General features: G+C 43.9%; 1 protein-coding gene across 3 annotated transcripts in view; it reads right to left on the bottom strand.

Annotated features, from left to right (window-relative positions):
- The window catches only part of LOC133026041 (ephrin type-A receptor 7-like), a 140,962-nt gene that overhangs the window by 43,529 nt on the left and 73,909 nt on the right, over window positions 1–23,524 (bottom strand). For all 3 annotated transcript variants that reach the window (XM_061092856.1, XM_061092857.1, XM_061092858.1), the window contains 2 exons: window positions 8,198–8,353; window positions 3,289–3,618 (listed from right to left, as the gene is read on the bottom strand). In XM_061092856.1, coding sequence (XP_060948839.1) covers window positions 3,289–3,618; window positions 8,198–8,353 — 486 coding nt within the window. The remainder of the gene's footprint in view (window positions 1–3,288; window positions 3,619–8,197; window positions 8,354–23,524) is intronic.

The raw sequence follows: 23,524 nt of genomic DNA, 5'->3' as shown, positions 1-23,524 counted from the left end.
ACGCCATGGCAACTGCTGACATGACAGACAGACGGGGCCGGGGAGATAAAAGGGAGAAAGGTTGAGAGAAAAATGGGGACAGGAGAAATAATCACCGCAGGTTTGTCCTTCTTTCTCCCTGATAAAGTGTCTCTCACCTTGGGTTGAGCTAAATCCCTTTGGGCAGGTGGAGCCGGCTGAGCTTGTTAGCCAAGTTAGCGTCAGCTGCTTTTATCATAGACTTCAAACGATGGCAGGTAAAGGAGTTTGGTTTGAGAAGCAGCAGCGATGATTTAAAATTCAAGATTCGAGTGGGACCTGTGTCCAGGTGATTATCATGGAGGAGGAGGAGGAAGAGGGGGAAGAGGAGGAGGAGGAGGAGCTACATGTTCCAGTAAATTGTTACAAATCAACTGTTTGATAATCTCATTCCGTTTGCAAAATATAGCCACGCCACTTTTTTTGGTTGATTTAGGATTTGCAGTCTGATTGAGAGGAATCAAACAAATCAAGTGTTGCATTGAAGAATGATCATTATTTTGAAGGGCATAGCATCGTGCTGAATTAAAGTATTTGGATTACCCTGTATCTTAACACGGGTGAATCCTATTGTATTGCATTAGCAGTAACTTCATGTGTATCTTCACATAACCATTACCTTGCTAAGCCTATTGTTTTGTTTTTGTGACCAATCCCTGGAATGTACGACTCTGGTTCCAAACCTCCTGTAAAAAGATGGTTCAAGCAAACAAACTCAGACAAACTCTGTTACCGGAGAAATGAGGTAAGAGTATAGAGATCGAGCCATAACCACTTTTTCCACTTATGGTTTGTCTCTACTTCTAAACATCGATTGTGTGGCTCTTCAAATATCACATGATGCTTCTTACAGTTGAGAAAACACTTTTTGAGGAATTCAAGCTCCCTGAGCAGGGTGAGGAAAAGGATAAGAAGCACAAACAGGAAGTGATAACAAACGGGAGAAGAGTGGTAGTGATGTTTGTGTTTTCAACCTCTGGAGTCCAGATGTTGAGACACTACACTTACATAACCTTTACAGTTGGTCAAGAGGATCTAGGTCAACAAGGCACGTTGGGATTTATTATAAATACTCAACACAAACCTACTGTGTACAAACAGAAGCAGATTCCAGTCACAAAGCCCATCTCCAATACACCAATTAAAAACTTAAAAGCTTGGGGGCTTATTTTGTATTCACACTTCTACATTCATTATGCAACACATCAATCTGAACTAATTCCCAGTTAATGGTAACAACGCACTCTGTCATCCTCTCTCTCTCTCTCTCTCTCTCTCTCTCTCTCTCTTACAGCTTCTCCATCACCTGCCCTCTTGTGCGGATTCTCTCTCCTCACACTTGGTTTCACTCATTATGCGCTCGGTCTTCAGACTCATATTTCTTTCATCATTTACAAATGAAAAATATGCAAACAAATCAACAACAATTTGCACAGTGGGCACGACGGGAAAATGAATGTGTGCATTTCCATATAAGAGCTTGTTTGTCAGTGTTGATCTTTGTAATGTAAAGTACATTAATCTTTCTATGTGTGAAGGATTGTTTGGTCTCTTCACACTTAGTGTTGTTGAAGCTGTGGTTGCCATGGCTACGAGGATTTGGACGACTGGACGAATGTTTTGTCCGAGTCCGTACAACTGTTCAGAGGGATCTTCGGTTGTAAGAAAACAAAATGAGAAAACAGAGCAATGAGATGTTGATTGGCTTTGAATCAAATTATCCCAAAATTTGAACAATTTGCAAAGGGTGGACATGCTGCGACTCAGATAATTATGCTTTGGAAAGTGAGCTTGCAAAAATCGGATATTTGAAAATTGATATGGAAAAATAATAAGAAGTAATATGAGCAAACCAGACCCTTATATGGTTTTACTGGTTTTTGGAACTTCGACGGCTTAAGTTGAACATTTTTTCTCCACCGGAATAACTGGAAGATGGTCTATATTCCACGCGACCATTCACACACACATTCAACCAATGCATCTTTGAGCATCACTTTCTTTATGATACATCCCTCAGATACATACAGGGAAATGTGGGTTTCAGTATGTTGCCCTGCAGGATGGGGGAGACGGGGATCGAACCGCCAACTTCTACCCAGTGGACGAGCCGCTCTACCTCTTCAACAGTAAAGACTCTCAGTTGTCGAAGTGAACTTTGCCGACCCAGAGCTCTTTATGGGTTTCACACAAAATGATAAGTCAACTCCTCTTGTCGACTACAAACACCTGCAGGGATATATCAGTGGTTGTTGGTCCGACTGAAACATTCTAGCACATGGTCTACAAGCTCTTCTTTTTTGAAGCGCCCGGCTAATGGCCTGCTGCTTCTGCTGATAATACGATCACCTCCACCGGAGACTTTTGTGCTCTATCGACAGTCACACTGCCAGTGCAGGGGGGGGGAAGTGTGTCTAATGAGTTTGTGCTACTTAGTGTACACATGAGTGAAAATCACTCTGCAGGATGCACACTTGGCTTTCAATGCCGGGTGCAATGTGCTGTACTGTATGTTGCAGCCGGTAGTGTGAGAATCTACATAAATTACGAGGATATTGAAAGGCCATGGTGTCGTATTAGAGTACATCAATTTATGGTAAAGGGTGTACAGTACCTACAAGTGTGTACATTTCCTGTTTGTTTTTGTTGTGTGTGTGTGTCTGTGTCCTTTGGCTGAAGCGGCCCACCCCTGTTGACCGAACTCGGCTAGAAACCAAACCTTGGACATCTTCAGGGAATTCAATCAAATAATCTAATAAATGAGGCTATATTTTTTTTACCAGAAACTAGAAGAATCAAACGGATCCATATCTGGAAATATTCATAACACAATCTACAGCAAAATAGCACAAATCTAATCACACGTTTTACCTTTTTTTTTAATGGAAAGCAGCAGCACATTTAATCAAATCAAGTCTGGAAGTCTATCTGAAGATACTAATGGAAGTCCCTAAATCTTGGCTTGCTTTAGGATGCTAAATTGGAGGCACCCCCTGCTAAGCAAGTTGATTAAAATAAATTTCTAGCTCACACGTGATGTAGCCTGAATTCTCAAACCGTTCTAGAGACACGCAACTGAGCTAGATTGTCTCGATTGAGTGCATTTGCCAAATCATCTTTTTGTAACTGCAGGCGTGACCCACTTCTTGTTCAGCTGTTGTTTGTCTCCTGACAGTTCAGACTTGTACAGTAACTTAAAATTCAAAGGGCCCCTTCCTCACGCAAGCCTCTCAGCCTGTGAGTGTGTTTAAATATCAAACTGTGACTCACCAGGAAGGCTGGTTGACACGTTGACCTGCGTGTAGAACCTCTTGTTGGGCAGCAGCTCCGACACTCCGTTCAAGGCCTCCACAGTGAAGGTGTAGTTGGTGTTGGGGAGGAGATTGACCACGGTCACCGTCCTCTCCGTCAGGCCGACCTGCTGAGGCACGAAGCCGACGCTCGGCCCGCACGGCTCGCACTGCCTCCCGAGACACCTCCGGCACCCCACGCTGTAGGTCAGGTCCAGCCGGCCGCCCGTGTCCGACGGCGCCGCCCACTCCAGGATGAGCGTGGACTGCTTCAAGCTGTAGACCAGGTCTCTGGGAGGGGAGGGGGGCCCTGAGAGAAACAAGAAAAGGGAAAATTGTCTTTTTCGATTTGTTGTGTTAAACCCCTAAATAATTCATGAGTCTCTTTCGAAAAGGCAAACAAAAGACGAGACAAACAGGGAACCAGACTAATACGTATTCCCTCTTTTGCAAACCTTTCTGGCAAAACACATCCTTTGCCTCGAGCAATTTAAAATGACAAAATATCTTGGACTTTGACGATTCGTGCCATTATATATATATATATATAAGAAACACCACAAAATAAAGGCTGGCAGTGCTTCAAATATAATAAGTAGAACAAAATATCTACTTTCTGAACGCACAATGCATTAACTGTATTTTCTTTACCAGACCTTGTTTATATCATCCCATGTGTCAACTTGTTGTAATCTCTGTGACCTTGAATGAAGCTGGACACAGATTGAAAAAGGCCTCGTACACACAACATGTCAGCGTCCACCTGTGAGACTCCAGCATCAACACGCTGCAGAAGGAGATTTGTCCCATGACTTCAGAACTAAGCGCTCTGGGTTTCACAGTGTGACGGGTTCAGTTTATACATCATGCTATGATCATCCTGTTCCTCCCAGGAGTTGGTGTCAAGAAACAATTGATTTGACCAGTTGATCCTAATGGGAGGAGATGACTGAGAAGAGCATTTGTGGAGTTATCATGGTTTGGCCGTGATGGTAAACAGAACATTTATTGGAGTGAGATGAAAATGGGATTAAATGTGGTGCAAGGGGAATATGAATAGAAGTGGGCACTGAATGAATGTTGAATATCCAGTGTGTGTGTGTGTCTGTGTTTTTCAATCAATAGAAACCTCATGGCTTCCTGTGAATATGTGTGAGCTTGAATTCCAAATTATGTCAACAGTGATCTGTGAAACAAAACCTCCACTCAGCATCAGTGATTGAAGGTGTGTTGCCATGGAGAAAGCTCCTCATGCTCCTGGAATCTGATTCTGATTTGATGTGTGGAAATACACCAAAACTAGTAAGAGCTTAAGATAAGATAAGATCGTCAGAATGAGGGGAGATATATTTATAATATAATTAATCAAAATCAACCACAAGTTGAAACAGAGACGTGTCAAACAAAAGAGCTGAAACAAATGTCAGGTTAGAATCTGAATCTCATCACTACGTCCGTGTCCCGACCGACCGGAGCCTTCTCCTGCAGGTCTGTGCACACGGAGGCTAGATAGAGCTCGGGTCCATTAAAGGCCATGAATTTTCAATGCGCCCCTGCATGTGTGTGCATGTGCTGCGTGATGAATAAGTGAAGATGTGCAGCTCTGTGCGAGCTGTAAAACACATCACACATCACAGTCCCCCCCACCCCTTCCCAGACACACTTGGAGCACAGGGTTACGTAAGGAACCCAGAAACCATTCAGAGTGAGAACACACACACACACACACACACACACACACACACACACGAGACATACACACACATTTGAGGTCGACACAGCTGGGCCCTTTGTTCACAGCTCCCTCTGCTTTTGTGCTTCCTCGGCCTTGCACTCCCTCGTTCTCTTGACGTTTCTGTTTCCAAACATCTCAACTTCAATATCAGAGTGTCTCCTAAAAAAGTTCTGCTCCTCAACATCATAAGACAATAACATTCTACCGAAAAGGTTTAAGACAATTTATTATTTATAATTTTGCCCACACCAGATGCTAAAAGGCTCATGTGATTTCCAAGATTTAAAAAAGTAATGAGACACAATTGAGTCACTCCCATGGTCAAGAGAAATAATAACGTAGCTATTGTGTAACGATTGTGTTTTTAAGCTTTCAAAACAATGAAGATACGTTTAATTAATACTTCTTAAAGATAATATTTGTAGGTCGGGACAAAAACATTCAACAATCATGTGTGCTAATATAACACCACATTTCATGCATATAGGTTATCTATATCTAGATATACAGTATGTACAAGCGTAGAGAGCTAGTTTAGCTATTTCAGTTTTTTAACTATATGAGGTTCTTCTAACTGTGATATAATTTGAGCAATGTGTTGTTAATTTAACTTCTATCCACCAATAAGGAGTAGCTCTTTAAAGAAGGGTGAAGTTAAAGATAAGAAATCCTGAAGATAATCTAAATTTGCTCTTACTTAAAACTATTGCTATAAAGCCAATGAGGAGTCTGTATTTATGTATTTTCCATAACCCAGATGCTGAAAAACTCTTCTGCTGCAACTTTATGCCTCCTCCTGAAACTCGTGATCTCCCACTGCTTTTCAAAATTGACTCTCGGAGCCGTACTTTAGAAAAACATTATGCATCCCTCTGAGGTATTTTTTCATTATAAGGCTGGTGTCATTGTTCTGTCAGCGGTGGTTCTGTCAAAGGAAATACTTCCAGCGTCTCCGAAGTTTTCCTCCTCTCAGCCACCGGGGAATATTTAACTGTGTGCTGTAATGAAAATTTTTTAAATGGCTGGTAATTAGCTAATGGTAATTAGTGGTGTCAGGAAGCATTACCAGATGAATCTCATCGGAAACATGTGGCGGCGTGTTCTTTCATGTGGTTCTTTAAACAATAAAGAGCCTTTTATTCCAAAGATGCAGCGGCGGCTTTTAACTACGTTAAACACACGAGGGTTTAGGGGAAAATTCTCCGGCATTAATGTCAAAGGAGAAGAATAAAACCACGCTGGTATTATTCTTTAATTGCAGGGATGATAAAGTGTGCATATCAAACCTCGTTCGTCGGGCTAACGCTGCCGTTTTCTTTTATTCCTAAACCGCTAGATTCATCAAGCGCTCCCTTTCTCCAGCTGCACACATGCGGTGGATTAGGCAAATCTGGGGATGATCATAATTACCGAATCAATAGTGTAATTAATGTGGTCATTAGGCTGCTATAAATGTTATCACACAGGGATCACAGAGCGCGGCGATCAATATTCTAATTAAATCCCTCCAATGCACCTAAGCTAGTATGACCACACACACACACACACACACACACACACACACACACAAGTGAAGTGTGTGCATCCAACCATGCACGGACAGACATAGTGACCTTATGGTTTCGCTGCCCTGAGTACTCCCAGGATATTGAGCCCATTATTCCTCCATCTAATTACTAAGCTAAATCAACAGGCTGTTCTCCATGCAGGAATCGATAGGGCTGCCCTGTACGCTCCTGCTTCCATCGGCCTGGCAGTGCATCTTTATTTGAGAAGAATGGAATTCGCTGAGGGAGAGGAGTCGGGAGACGGCAAGAAGTGTGGGACGAAGAGATGGGGTCAGCAGGGAGGAGATGATATAGTTTGTCGCTGGAGGATAGAGGGATGAGATTTCGGTTTGACGGAGGGAAGAAAGATGATAACTCTGCACGCGTGGAACGAAAGGAGAGGACGGAGAGGAAGGTAAATTTGAAAAGGCAGAGCGGATAGAGAAGAGCGATGAGTGGCCGGGTCGAGAAGACAGATCAGAGAGAGAGAGAGAGAGAGAGGAGTAAGTGTGTGTTCAGGGGTCACAGACGAGGAATGGAGAGGTTAAAAGAAGACAGGTTGGTCCAGTCGAGGAAGGTGGATAATGGATGTAGAGCAGAAAAAGGGATGAGTGATGTCAGGAGAAAAGGTGGATGAACACGGAGAGAATGCACAAGGTTAAAAAGATGGAGAAACTGGCCGTGATGACTGCATAATGTGGTCATCGTGTCGGGAGGAATGAGGGATGGACGGGTGATAAAAGGTTAAGAGCCAGAGGAGATGGCTGAAGTGGATGGATACGTAATGACCGGAAAAAAACCAAGAGGGTGAAATCACAAGTTTGGAGAGGTTACAGTTACAATTAGAGGAAAATCCACCTTAAAACATAAAATAAAGTGTACAAGGACATTTTTTCTAGGGAGAATGAACAAACTATTTTTTTTTATCAAACAAGGATCAGTAATAAGCATCTTTACTCTTCTTTCAAGATAATTTATTTAAATAACATCATATTTATAAAAGGAAAACAATAAAGAAATATTTAAATTTAAGTCTGCAACTGTTAAAACTTTGACCACAGGAACCCTTTTTAATCAACATAGCACCAGACTCACATTTCCCTGTGTTTCGGGGCAGACTAATTCCTGGTCAACACTGTGGGCAGGACGCTTTTTGGCGGACTTCTTTTTTTTTATGAGCTTTCAAAATCCAACCACTGTAGCAGACGACTTGAGGGCGAAGGAGAGGTGAAGGTTGGGGGGAGATGAGACACAGAAATGGTGCGAAGAGGAGGAGATGGACGACGAAGGATAGACGGTGAGAGACAGACTGGGGGAAGTGGGTGCAGGTCAGACGGAGGGGTGGATGAGATGAGGATGGGGGGGGGACGGACGAGGACGACAGGCTGCAGGGTGAAGGACGGGTAAACCACACAGGATGGGAAATTATCTTTATGGACATGAATGGAGGGGGTGAGATAATGATTGGCTTACAAACATGAAATTGCTCACTTAGTGCAAAAAATGTCCCGATGGAATAGTACATCATATAAGTGTGTTATTGGAGGAAGGACAGAATAGCAAAAGGTCGCCATGCACATAAATATAATCAAATATAATCTTATTACGTGTGCAGGGGGCTGAGGGAGTGTCCAGGGGAGTCCTGAAGTGGTCCTCCTCACACACACACACCACGGACCCCTCCTCCTCCGACACGCTGTGGGCCGGGCAGGGGAAACACTCCTGCTGCCTGGAGGACATCTTGTAGGCTCCGGGCGGACACGCTGCAAGAGAGGACGCAGAAAAAAGCCAAACGTCAGATAATGCCAAAAGGAATGTGATTTAATCATATCGCTTTATCTCAACGACAAGATAAATCCCTGTGGAAGATGGAGATTTACTCACAGGGGGATGAACACATGAATCACACATTGTTTTTCTATAGAGGACCTAATAAAAATGCTCCAGCTCCTTTTTAAAGATAACATAAAACCGTCTTGTATCATTTATAAGCATCTCGGGTTCTTTGCATGTAAAACGCCACAAAGCACATCTGCATTTTTAAAGCCTGAGGAAAAGAAAAATCCCTCTAATCTCCCTTTCAATGCACGAGAGAGGAAATAAAGCAAGTGAATCCACAGGGACGAACAGACGATATAAAAGACGGGATTAGAAGAGAAAAGTAGAGGAGACTAAATCCATCTGACAAACAATTGTCACATTACGTGTGAACAGTGGCCTCGGCTTCAAAGGCTGGTGCAGGATTGAACCGGCTCGGAAATGAAAATGAAAACAAGACGATGTGACACGGAGTCACGCAAACTACTAGACGTCATTTGGTTGTAGTTTCCCTCATATCCCACTTTATTTGCTTTTTATTAAATGATTTCCTACGATGTGTGAGAAGTCTCACACGCTTATTCAAGGAAACAACAGATTTAAAAGCCACAAAAACTACTAAAAATGCCACAACACAACTAAAGAAGCAAAAATTTGATGCTTGTCTATTTGAGGTGTTACGGTACGGGTGCACCTTAGAATAGCAGGGCACCTGTACCGTAACGCCAAGAATAGACAAGCATCACATTTTTCGTGACGGCTCCCAACAGCAACTCTGCTCATTTCATTGTCAACATCATCCATTGTCACTCTTTTCTGTTGTGGTTGTGTTTCTGTTGTGGTGCTTTTGCAGTTGTGTTGTGGCGTTTGTAATCTTGTTGACACTTTTTAAGTTATAGCGTAAGACGTGTTTTTATTTTTGCATTTGTATTGTCTGTCTATAATTAGGTTCTGGCTTTTGCAGTTGTGTGGTGATGTTTGCATTTGTGTCGTGGCTTTTACAATTGTGTTGTTGCTTTTATAATTAAGTTGTGGCATTAGCAGTTGTGTTGCGGATTGTGCAGGTGTGTTGTGACGTATGCATTTGTGTTATTGGTTTTGTAGTAAACTTGGGGCTTTTGCATTTGTGTTGTGGCTTTTACAATTCTGCTTTGATGTTTGACTTTGTGTTGTTGCTTCTGCAGTTGTGTTGTCATTCTGCATTCATCTCTTCCATGTGAGACGTCTCTAAGCGGTGGAATCCAAATCGCTGCACATCAGACTACAAAGGGTGACAATGTGGACGAGGGTGATAAGCACTCGTGACCTTACGTGTGCGGCTCACAGGAATATAAACCGTGTAATAGAAGCTTATCAGTACATCTGTGACACCGGGTGGGGGGTGCATGCAAACGCACTCACAAACACAAACAGAATAAAACAGGTTATTCTACAGCCTCGCTCTTTGCAGTTCTCATTTCTCCACTCGTCGGGTCTTTGTAGCAGCAGATAATTGGTGTGAAATCAAGCAGCCGGCTGAAGCCTGGATCTCGCTCGATGCTCCGGTCGCCCCCTTTTTTCTGAGACCGTCTTCTTAACAGCAGGTCTACATTAACAGCTCGGGCATGCTCCCCCCCCCCCACCCCCTCTCATCTCTAACTCTATATCTATCCTCGTAATAAATCCGTCTCATTTACTTTCCCTTTCTCCCATTCCTCATGGCTTCTCGTTTCATTTCTGCCTCGCGTTCCTCTCTCATCCGCCCGTTTTATCTTGTTTCCTCGATCGATGTTCATCCTGCTGATCTTCTGAGAAACCGACAGCGCTGCAGAGTGTCCTCTCCACGTGTTAACTCTCCAGCTTTAATTGACTCAATGAGCAACTTCCTAATTGTTTTAATTGCCAGGCGTCGTCTTTGGTTTGATTTTGTCTCTAAGCCGTAAACTGCAAATAAAGATGGACGACATGACAGCTCCGTATAAGTAAAGCCAAAGCGTCTCTATTGCCTCCTAGTGGATGGCTGCAGTAGAGATTTGAACTCTGCTTCCTCCATGTTAGTGGATGGGACATGGCCCAAGATTAAAATCTAAATACATGTTACAAAAGATGGTTCCTGACATGTTTAGTATAGTTCTTATCACAATGAAGTCCAAGTGTTAAATAAAATCAAGGCGAATAGATCATGATTTACACCTCAGACTGACTTGTGATTGGACGAGGATGTGAACAGTTGTCAAAGGATGTACGAGTTTAAAGGAAAAGTGTATATGCACAAGAATTGTAGAAAAGTCAGTGTCAAGATCAAGAGAAAATCCGAATTACTCAAAACATGTGTCACCTGTTTTTCTACATCAGGAACATTTAGCGAATCTGCATGAACTCTATTCAAAAGAATGAGATCACAGAAATGAGACATTTGTTTAAAGATCACAGACAGACAAGTTGAACATGTCCTCAACTGTCTGGCTCACATCTTTCATATGTCATTCACGTTGTCAGCCTACCGACCATGAAGGCTCGGCTGCGTCTCCAACAGGAGACAGACAAGAGGAGGACGGGGAGCGACTGACAAGAAACATGCTCAACAGCAAATGGAGCTTGCTGGAGACAATGCTTCACATCTGTCTCCCACCTCCGCTGCAGCGTCACACTTTGACCACGGTCGGTAATAAAGAGAGGAGGCGACGTGGACACGTCTGAGGACCACAAGACACAGCGGGTGCAGAAGCAAACACAATCCTGCAGCACTGAAATGCTCATGAACATTCATGGAGACACAAGCACTGTGACGGAGGGTTGTGTTGTCTCACCTATTCAACTCGGAGATGCTTGCAAAACACACACACACACACACACACAAGCACAAAAGGCCTGCCATCACACATTGATTAGCAGGCTCAGCCGTCAGCCTCTCCTGCCTCCGACCAAAGCGGCTGCGTGTGTTTTGTGTCCTCGCGCTCATGTTCGCCTGCGAGTCGCGTTTCTGAAGCTGTAAGAATCATGTAATCGACTTTCTAATGTCTGTCATTACACGGAGAAAAGCCTCGAGCTCACAGCACAGCCAAGCATGAGAAACACACACACACACACAGACACACACCCTGCAGAGGCTCTTTGTTCATGACCACGCTGCATCTCTCCCTCCCTCACCACGCCAACAACATCAAGCACCAATGGCGCCGAAATCAAGGCAAAATTATGCATAGATCTGCGAGAGGAGGAATTGGTTTCAGCATTTTCTACCTATCATGCCGGAAAAGCGAGCTGGCCACATTGGTGTCTGGTTGAATTTCAGACTTATCTCTTCATTTCAGTGTGGACACGCAATTCGCCGGCCCACCTTGGAAATGTGTGTGTAATGATAGGGGTGTATCAAGACAATATGTGCGGCTCAGATAACAAAAGGAGCTGGCTTCGCACGCCGCCCATCATCCGCCACGGCGAGGGACGGTTCGAAGGGGCCGCCAACAGCCAATGCCAGGCAAGGTCACGTCAATCAAAACGGGCTCGCGGCCATCTGCCAATGGGAGAATGTGGAATCTCTAAAAAGCATCCAACTGTGACTCAAAGAGAAGAAGAAGACGCTTGTAAAGAACACCACCTCAGTAATCAGGAGACGTGCTTTCCATCCCTTGTTTGACCTTTACTTGTGAAGGTATATGAGTTAAAGTGGAAACGAGCGCATCGGGGGAGATAGAAAGACGGTGGGGGGGGGGGTGTTTGGGAGACAGAAGGAGAGATCTGCCAGGACAGCTGGCAAAGCAACTGATCAATTTGTCCCATGTGCCGACAGGGAGCCCCGATTAAATGGAACAGGGCGGCACATGTACACAAACACACACATATAGAGACATATTCCTTCAAGGTGCAGTAATATAGATACGCAGCGACCGGCCAAGTCCATTTGGAGACGGACAGATGGTGTGTGAGAGACAGAGAGACAGACAGTCGGCTAGCTACTGTACAAAGACAGCACGGGAGACTGGACTCCTTCAGCCTGACAGAGAGACAGACAGGGGACGTGTGACGAATTCGAATGAGACACACTGAAAGAGACGGTGACAGCCAGGGAGACTAAGGTCATCTATAGCGGGAATATACGCCACACAAGCATTGTCTGGCGTGTGTACGAGCAGAAAGCCCGAGGGTGGTCGGATAAAATTAGAAAACCTGGTATCAATCTAAATCAGATGAGTGACAGTAAGATATTCCACACTGAGATATGCCAGAAGTTTCACCATCTAATGAATAAAAAAAAGAAAAAAAAAGGCAGAAGAATCTACATTTCAATGAGTTCACAAATTACTTTAATAGACTTCTGCCTTTGTCGAGGGAATCAATTTACGCTTTGCCCTTCTCTCTTTTATTTCCCCTTCCCTTTCTTTCCCCTAACCTTAAACACACGCCCATTAATAAATCATGAGGTCTCTTAATACAAGAAATGCGAGCAATGAATTGTCCCTTTGCCTCCGTGACAGTACACATTGATTAATATTAATCACGCTAAAGGAGGTTTGCTTTGGACACTTGCACAGACACACAGCTTAACCTCCAGTGACGAGCAAACACAAACCAACCGAAACACACAGAAGCTAAATCACGGTGTCGTTGTTTGTTTTTTTCGCTGCAGTTTGTGAAATATTTAAATTGTTTGTTTTGTTGGCTTTTGAGTGGCCTTTTTAGTTTGTGGTGCGTTTTTGCTAAAGGTTTTAAAAGGCAAAGCACGGAAAGAAGAGATGGCACAAAGAAGAATGGTACCTGACTCCAGCAGGTGGAAATCAATTATTAATAGAGCTTTAATTCCTCTGCATTATTTCAGACGGTGGGCAGCTTTAACATCTGCACAAATAATTTCCATTACCGTCAAACAGCTTCGAACACACACACACACACACACAGACACACACACCTGGGTCCTCCAGGTCACACGGAGAGGCGTGTTGGACAGAAATGACTGATGGGTACATTTAAGTGTTTGAGGTTTGGGTCAGATAATAAAATTGTGAAATGATGAGGTTGTGGAGCCCAGATAACTTTGACAGAATAAGACCACTTGGAACTGGGCTTAACTGAATGGAAACGGTTCTTAAAAGCCTTAAAAGCCGGCGGTGAATAATAAGACTCTGGCTGAAGAGACGTGGATTTCCAAACTGAACCCGAGTTAAAAGTACTTGAGAATAGCTGGAGCTTAGGGAAATGGGCTTGGGGCAACTGGAAAACTGAATGCTACTGTACTGGTCACATATACTATTCCTTCTGACTGCACCATGAAAGAAATACTCTGCAGGGTTTCTTGCACAAGCAGTTTATCAAGAACCATATTTCCCTTTTATTGTTCACAAGTCGCACTCATGTAAGATCTTTTCTGCAAATACCCCCAAAACAACATGTTTTTACTGAAAGCCCTCTGGTGGCCATAGTAAATATGACAGGTGCAAAGGAAGAGGTAAGGTCATGATGTTATAGAGTGAGAGCAATTGTCCAGGGCTTTGTTTTAAAGGTTCAGTGTGTAGAAAGTAGTGACATCTAGTTGTGAGGTTGTGTGTTTCAGCTGTAAACCCCTCACCTCACCCTCCCCTTCTTCACATGATAGAGAATCTGTGGCAGCCCTCAGTTGTCATAGCAACTCAAAATGTATTTAGCATGTCCAGTTTGGATCCAGTTAGAACGAACGACTTCTCTCTACCGCGACCTACCGTGAGTTTTATTCACCTGGATTCATGTTTCTGATATCTGATATCAAGGCTTTTGAATATTCCTCAGCAAAAGGTTGTTAAAGTGAAATGATTCATTCAACCTGCTTTCAAAAGTTCTTTGAATCAACGTTGCTCATAAACCAAAAACAGCATCTGTAATTAATGTTCTCGAACAGACCGAGCCTTGATATTCTCTGAGTTGTTTTTAATGTTTGATGAGTCGCTACCTTTTCTCTGCAGGATTTTTAAAGTGCTCCATCGAGTTGGGTCCCAGTTCTCAGCGCTACAGCACAACAGCTTCTCCTCTTTTGTAGGAAAACAAACCCCTGTGTGTGCGGGTGCCTGGAGAACAGAAAACCTTAAGAGAGCTGTCGGCCTCCGTGATGACTAAAGAGGAACACAATTGAAATTCGCTGTAATCACTCAATTTCTCTTCCGGGAAACAAACTGCACAAACATATGACTCAAACTCTAAGAAACTGAAAATTACTTTGAACACCGGTATTGAATCATCCATGATGGAGGCTTTGGTTTTGATGGTGTTATAGGTTGACGTTAAGTGACTGACGGAAAAAGGCAATTTCGTGACACTTCCCGTGTGCTCGGCTCTTTGCAGACAAACAATCTTCTCTCGCTCTGCATTCAGTGTCGTAACCTGTCGGCGCGGCTAGCTGCTTTGGAGATATGACCAAGGCCTGAATGACAGTGTAAATCCCTGTTATTAACTCAAAGTAAAGACCTCATTCAGGTCTACCCACTGACTGGCGGCTGCCTCGGCGTAATCAGGGAGAAAGCTCTGAGCCGTGCCATTCAGGTCAACGCTTTTCTTTATCATTTCATTCGCTGCTCTGCCCTGGTTACCACAGACTGACATCACACAGGGAACACAGGAGGATAACTAGCGAACAATGCCAGCGGGGGTATTAATGTCAGCTGTGCTTTTGCGCCGCAGACGTGTAATTCACAGCGACAAAACACACACGAGCACATTCTATTCATTCCTTGTTTTTCAATGTAAACAGCAGCAGATTCATTCACCGGACGTCTCACCAGAGCGGTTACATCACAGAACAGACACGTGATGATTTCGCTGTTTATCACGTCTGCAGAATTAGATCTTTAAATAGAGTTCAAAGCAGAGACAAATGACTTTCTATCGGCTGAAGTCGACTCTCTAATTGGGCGTCTTTGTTCAGTTGGATTATTTCTGACAATTTACAGGTAATGAGAATCAACAGTAAGAGGCTGCAGCCATAGAAGCTCTGTGAGGCTGCATGGTAATTAAATGGTGCTTAGGGGAAATGCTTACATCAGCACACTGACATGCTGATGTACAGTTTGTATTTACATTAAGCCACGCGTATTCTGACCCTGATGATGATAGTGTTCAAATTCATCCTCTGAGAAACATGAAAATGTGCAGAAAATGTACTGTCATCTGTAAGGGAGAAATTCAACTGACCAGGTGTCTCACTGCTGTGGCCTTGGCAAACAGGGAGTTTAAGGACACAGCAGATAGACACAGAGGAGGATTTCATATCTTTTTTATAATTTTGTTTTATGAAGCACCTCTTTGTATTAGTTCTGGCATGTCTTCTTTTTTTCATATTGTCTTGTGCAACGCCTCTTTGTATAAGTCCTGGCGTTTGTGAACTTGCGGCAAGTTGTTCCATTTTGAGCTCCCGTGCTTGTTGTATCAACTCTGCAGAGCTTATTATTATAAAGAGTCAAAAGCAACTCCGGTCTGAGAATTTCATTATTTAAAATCACAAGATGAATTTCCATCACACATCTTTGAGGATTCAGAGTAATCACACGTCAGTAAAGATTATTTTAAATTGGAACCAACATTTCTGGAACGTGTTTTTCTAGCTTTCTGCCAAAAGCTGCATAATCTTTGTTTGTTGAAAACCGGAATATCTCAATGCTCGTGGAAAATGAACCTGATTTGAAAGGTGTGTGGTTGGACTTAAACTTTACTGTTTTACTATCATGTATGTGTATGCACAGTCTGGAGGGCCGGCCGAGGAATCACCAAATTCATATATTTCAGTGTTTTTATGAATAAAACTTGAATCCATTTCCTCCCTGAAGTCCTGTGTGTGTTATCGCTTGTCATGTGATCCCGTGTTGAATGCGACATTAAAGCGGGACGACGTGTCTCATGTGTAAATGGATTCAAACTAAACAGATTCACTTCCTCTCGTGCGTACACATGTTGAGATCAGACACATGGACTGAGGGAGCATATCTGTGTTTTATGAACACACACTGACTCACATCGCTGAGGCCCTGACACGCGCACACAAACACACACACACACACACACACACACACACACACACACACACACACACACACACACACACACACACACACACACACACACACACACACACACACACACACACACACACACACACACACACACACACACACACACACACACACACACACAGAAGTCCATCACCGCCTGTTGACAGAGACGACTTCTTCCTTGTCCTCTGTTCTGGCCGCGCCCACTAATACCCGTGTCACTCTCACGTTTACCTTTCTCCCATCTCATCTTCTCAAACAGCTCTCGACTGCTATCAGCTCTGCCTGTCCTCCTCCTCCTCCTCCTCCTCTTCCTCCTCCTCCTGTTTGCTCCCTGCTACCCTCCCTCCCTTTTTTCTTTTATCCATTATCCGCTGCCCCTGCTTTGGCTCCAGATATCATTTTTCACAGGTTTTATCAGAGGCCGAGGAACAAAAGACTGAGAGGGAACAATTTCAGGATGTCACTCTCCTCCGCCTCCTCCTCCTCCTCTCGCCGTCTCATCTCACGGACGCACGCTGTTCATTTACGTGTCAGGTGTTTAGCTGTTGCTCTCATCCTGACTGAAGCACAATGAGCGGACACATTGTGGGGATGGAGCTTGAATGAGGCTTTTTTTAATTCCCTTTTTTCGTCTGTTTCTACTGCCAACAATTGAATAAAAGGCAAATATATTTTTTATATATTTATAAATCTGATTGTGTGCCTCACTGCACTTAGGCTAATTCATGATCAAAGTCAGTCTACAGATACAGAAGGATTCTGTCCGTGTTGTGCACGTTTCCTGAGAGTTTACAGATGTGGATGAAACAAAGCAGAACCAATGGAAATCGTTGGGGTTGTGGCTAATGTTCCGAGAGACAAAAATGTATCGTACACAACAATAAAATCTTAAAAAATGGCAGAACCCTCTGACTCGCTCAACTATCCTCTCAAGGACTCATGGAAGTACGTGTGCACTGACAGTGACATGGTTTGAAAGAGGATAAATGGAGCCTTTACGATGACATCATCGGCCCAGCAGACACCCACTGCGCTTCACGGCCGTAAAACTTTGCAGATCATCTCCCCTCACCTTAATCACTGGACCCTGACGCTGCAGTTGCTGGGATCAGCAGCCATGTCCACTGGTCACCGTGCTGAAGTCGGCAGTGTTTTTGTTTCCCCGTGCGCGTGATTGATGGCTTCCATTTACCCCGAACCACACGGCCATTTATTCATGTCCGAGCCGATCCCAGAAACACCTGCATGCAAGCGTGAGTGTGTGTGTATGGAAACAAGAAAAAGCCACAAGGCACACAAGGGAGGGAGATGTCTCCAATGCTAATGTGCATATGTAGGCAAAAAACAAGGTCCAGACTTTAGAGTAGAAGAGCTGCTTAAGAATCTGAAACGATGCTGTGAAGTGGACTAACTGTGGAACAATATAAAAACAAATCAGACCAGACAAACTGGAACATACTGGAAAAAGGCAGCGTTGATCACTCAAGCCTGACAAGGTGGCCTGCAGGCTATGAGCCTTCTTGTCCCACTTATAGCCATCATCATCATCATCATTATTTTATCATCATCACCACCTTCACTTCCAGATGGACAGTCCCCCCCTTACACACACACACATCTTAACATGCCTACCGACTCGGCATGGAAACAGCTTGCAGCAAAGCACCGGTTCAGCTAATGTTAGTGTCGGGGTGTAAGTGAGAATGTTAAGGGAGCCGCCCAGTCGTTTACATGGAAACCATATCAGCTGCCAGTCATGACAAACATGTGCTCACAGAACCAAAGTCAGTGTTTTTCAACAGTTGTGCTATTGGGCTGCATGTGTGTTGGTGCATGTGTGTTGGTGCATGTGTGCACATCTTCCCTTGTCAGTACTTGACTGAATATGTCGACACCGTGTCTGCATGCTATGGGTGACGAAAAAAAATTTGTGAGGAAATGTTTGTCAATATTAGTTGTTTTGTCGGAGACTGAACAAAAAAAGAGAAACCCAAAATGATCCTCAGATTGTTTGCAAGAGTCGGTTCAGTTCTCCGTGACACACGCGCCTAGATTTCCTAAAAATGTTATAATATATGCAACTGAAAGCTCTAATCACATTCGCTGATGGAGGCATTAGGGAGGATATGGAGACAAGAGACTTTTTGTTTTCTTGCAGCCCCCTCATTCCTGCGAGTGTGTGTGTGTTTGAATGTGGCCTGGTTATGGAAATTAACAAGTATAATCTCGAGCCTGCAGTCTGTTGCGACATGCCGATTTCATTAGACTCTTTTGAATCAGCTATTCAAATCTGGGATGCGTACGCGAATGAGACCCGCCTGCTAATGACATACTGTACCGTTTTCATTCGCCAAATCCGAATCCGTCTTTTTCATAAACACTGTGACCCACATCTTTAAAAAAAATCGGCCGGAGAAATATCCCAAGAATGCAGATCAATGAGCACCGCTGCATATCTCTAAGTACGGCAGAGGAGGAGAAGTGTGGAGATGTAGAATTGTTAAAGGAGGTGAAGGGTAATCAGACGTCTCCTCACCCCTGGCAGACACATGTATTAGAGTCACTTAAAGGGGACTAGGAAAGGGAAAAGGCGCCTATGAAGTGCAATTATGCAAACGAGAGCCTATATGAGAGCCGGGTGCATCTTTTACAGCTGTTAGCTCCTAATGTGTGTGAATGAGGGACATGCTTGTGCAGAGCGGCTCGAGGATTAGGTGAATGATCGGTAAAACACAAGTCTCTCGACAGACTGCACCGAGTGTGAGCAGCCATTAGATTTATCATAATTCATTCCAACACTAAAGGCCACTAATGGGTACAACCTTTGCAAAACATTTTAGTTTCCAGGGGAGCTATTGATAAAGCAACGTGATGTTTTTGGGACGCTGATGCTTTTTGCAATTTTTTGGAATGACATTCAAATTATTTTGATGAAACCGACACATTAGAAATAATAATTTCAGTAGAATACACAACCAAATGGAAAAGTTAGTCCCATAACTATCTTGTGTGTGAGTCAGTATTAATGACTCCAGAGGCTGAGCTGCTGTGTTGCTTCACATCATACAGGTGTTTCCTGAGCTCATTCTTGTAGAAGTGTGGTTGATTCTTGATACTGTGAGTTTATTTCCCTCTGTTCAGGTGGATTCATCATATGTTGACACATAAAGCACACACAATCAAAGCTCACATGCCTGATGCTCATTTGACATTTGACCTGTGCATCTGAGCGAAGGCCACAAGGTTAAATATCTGTTTTATTATCGCATTCGAAAACGGTGATGAATCATTTCTCCTTTTCATGAATGTAAAACTCAAATCATTGTAGCCTGACCTTGTTTTTTTCCCCCCTAGAATAAAATGTTCATTGTATAACTGCCCTTGCTATGATAGCCACATTTTGTAAGAAAATGTCTCGGAGAAATAAAAAAAAATATATGACCTCCATTTTTATATGTATCAGTTAATCTGAAAGTCAAAACTAATACCACGGCTTTATGGTCAAGTATGAAGATGTGTCACACTTGAAGAAACCCCTGGAAGCAGCAGCTGAGAAGTGCTGTGCTCGGTTTTACATTCTGATCCCAAAGGTAACACCCCCCCGCCTCAGGTTTCTCTAACGTTTCCACTGTGGCGTTCCGCTGACCGTCGGAAAGACAAATCCCTGCTCATCGCTCATTCTCTGCGACATTTGAGATCCAGTGTCCCTGATCCAAAGTTATTAGAGAGCCGAGCGGCTGCAGAGATGGATGGAGATGCTGGTGGGAGGGGGGGGTCACTTGGACCATAAGGCTGATGAAGTGTTTTCACTGCTGAGCGGGAGTCACGGTCAGAGCAGCCGACAGTTAAAATGTTTTTGGAGGTGTGTACAAGGTGTGTGTCTGTCTGTGTGTGTGTGTGTGTGAGACCCCATGTGATGAGGAACAGTTGGTCTATCAAAGAGATGGATGAGCTGGGCCCCTCCTCCAGCCCCTCCCACCCCCACCGCTGAGTTTAACGGCTAAGCTCCATGTCAGGGATCACGACAAGCATATGGAAAACACACATTAAACACGTGCTACACCGATACTTTCACATTGTTCTCAAAAGCGGCAACAATTAAATTGTTTTCCCCGACGTGTTGCTCAGTGCAAAGAAACAGCGATCACAGCAGTTCTCAGTCAGAACGCGTTTCCTGCGACAGGCACAGCTCAGTAATTGCATCCCATAATAAAAGAGTGAGGAGCGGAACGTGGAGATACGGATGCAAATGAGCTGTTGATTATGCACCAGAGTACAAAAATAAAAGTGTTGTTTTGGGATCGGTTGCAATGGAAACGCAATTTCAGATTTTTTTCCGAAACTTCTTTATTTTTTTATGTTTGCATGGAATTTGCATAAAAAATGTAAAGCGGGATAAATTCAGCTTTCTTCAAGTCCAAAAAATACACATAATGTATATTAACATGTTTATTATAAAAATATATATGTGTTCGGCAAAGTTCTTCAAACAGTGGAAGTGATCAACAAGTCAGGATGTCAAGGGCGAGCTGAAGCATTAACTAATAACATACACATTTGTTATGCAAACTACACACACCAACATGAATATACAAACATACAAACACACAACCACACACACACATACAGAGCGACAATTAACGTGTTTTAGTCGACCTGCTGTTTGAATTAAAAATGAGGCCTTGCAACACAATCAGTGGCCGCAATTAAGCTGTGAAGGTAAAGCGGCCTTGACCTTGTTGTGTGATTAACGGACTCTTCTTTCATTAATCTCCACTGCCCATCCCTTCTCAAGCCCCAATCCCCCCCCATGCATCCCCCCCATTCACTCTGTGCCTTAACAGCACCCCCTCCATTCTCTAAGCAGCCGTTTAATTAAGACATGCAAGACGGCGTCACGAGGAGCCGTGGGATGGAAGTCAAGCAATTAAGGGAGAGAAAATAAGGGATAAAAGGGAGGGAGGAGAAAGTGTGGAGGGAGGACAGTATATGTAAAAAAGTAAAACCCACTCTCACTCTGGTGTTTAGCGTTACAAACTTCACATTAGTCTTTGTACCATTTGAGCAAATCCGTCACAGCAAGCTCCATTCCAAACCCTGCATCCATCTCCAGGGTTTACCGAGCGCTCATCCAAAATATACATCTATGAATGACAGGTTGTCGTCGCCGCGTGGAAGAATATCCACTTCCCTCAGAGTGCAATCTTCCTCCTGGCATGATGAAGCATGTGTGCACGAACACGCACACACACACACACAAACATCTCGGAGGATATTCCGCCAAGGTCTTAGCTGGGACTTATGGTCCAGATGCTGTAGCATGTGGAGACAGACTGAACCAGACAGTGAGTCATCGAGTAAAGTCACTCGAAAAGCATTAGGTGTGTGTTTCTGTGCGGATGCTTTTTGTGTCCTCCCCCTCACGTGCCTGTGTGTGTGTATGTGTGTGTGTGTGTGTGTGTGTGTGTGTGTGTGTGTGTCTCAGGCGGCCGGAGTGCACCTGACACACCGAGGTATTTGCAGAGCATAAGAAAAAAAGAACGAGTTTCAAACCGAGCGACTGAGCAGAATCACGCTGCACAAGCAGAAGCGACAGACGTTCCCAGACTTCACCGAGCTGCTTACTGCCTCACTTAGTGCTGTCAACAACCATCGGCTAATACAGGCGGAGAGCTGTGGTGAGTGTCGGCTTGAAACAGGCAAACAGGTGGCTGGAGACTCACTGAACAGTCAGACTGTTCCCAAAATAGGATGTGGAGAGTAAAATAGGAAGAGGAGAGGCTGGACACATTTAGAGAGAGGCCATCGGTGCACTGGGAACATTGGGAATCAAAGGTTTTCCCTCTTTGTTGGTTTATAAAAGTTGATGCATGTGGTTAATTCGGCACCAACGCAGACTCCACGTCACAATCACATTCTTCATGCTGATTTGGTCACATAAGAATCACATGGAACCAAAGTTCAATGAGCCTTGGATCCTAATTAAGGCCAATTAAGGAGTATTGAACTTTTCGTGTGATTTATATTGGACATATCTTCCTTCATATAGGTCACATGAGACACCTGTTACATAGGTTTCACAGATTCCATTATAAACTGGGACCTGCGGTTAAATAATGTGATGATTCCAGAGGGAGTCACCAGCTTCCGAACCCTGGATAGCCCTTCACAGAAAAGAAAGTGCTAACAATTGTACGTGAATGGTAAGACTGTAGTGTAAATAGTACTAAATAAAATGTAAAACAGACCATATACAATCCTTTCTGTCCTTGTGCCAGTACTTGTACTCTGAGCTGATCCATAATAAACATGGATAAACTCTGTCTGAGCTTCTGCTAAAGGTAAAATAATCGCTCACTTACCGAAATTTTGTCAAGAACTACAAATGATTGTAAGTTTTGAAAAGTTATGCACTTAGAGCACGATGCTAAATAGGGAGATTCATACGCTGTGATTCTGCTTATTAACCATGAGTCAAACATGGACTGTGGGTGAATCCGACTCGTCAGGCGGCCTGCTGACAGACCGGCCACCGAAGGCAGCGGCTGACGTTAAGATCTCCTGACCATGCAGCCACCGCGCTTGTCATAATTCGGGCATAACAAGCAGACCTTCACACCGCAGTGGCTCTCTGCACCAGTAACAATCACACACTGACACCACGGGCGGCCGAGTTAAACGGACCTGCTTCACACTCGCTCCCGCTGCACGTCCACTCTGCTGCTGGGGCTGCTTGGCTGCTGAAGATGCCTCCATTACGGTTTATTATACATAACTGCCGTCGGCGTTGTGTTGCCCATTGTGGCAACGAGCAGGACAGTGTTATAAATCCAATTTGATGTATTTAGTTTCAGATGCAGTGGCGGAAAAACGGCAGATTCTTCTCCGACAGATTTCTTACTCTGGCACAGTGAGGGAGGGGAGGGAGGGTGAAAGCACAAAGCAACAGCCTCATGCCAGAACCCGAAACTAAAACTGCACAACGCACATCTTACTTTATTAAATCTAATTAAATCCCTGTCCTCATTGTGCAGGTGAGTCGGACTCCGGAGCTGCAGGATCCAGATCTGACACAACAAACTCTAATTATTGTTTCTAATTAGCCTATTATTTATCATCAGC

This window comes from Limanda limanda, chromosome 19 (assembly GCF_963576545.1).
Source record: "Limanda limanda chromosome 19, fLimLim1.1, whole genome shotgun sequence".
NCBI classification, from domain to species: Eukaryota; Metazoa; Chordata; class Actinopteri; order Pleuronectiformes; family Pleuronectidae; genus Limanda; species Limanda limanda.
This window is presented reverse-complemented; position numbering and strand designations above follow the sequence as displayed.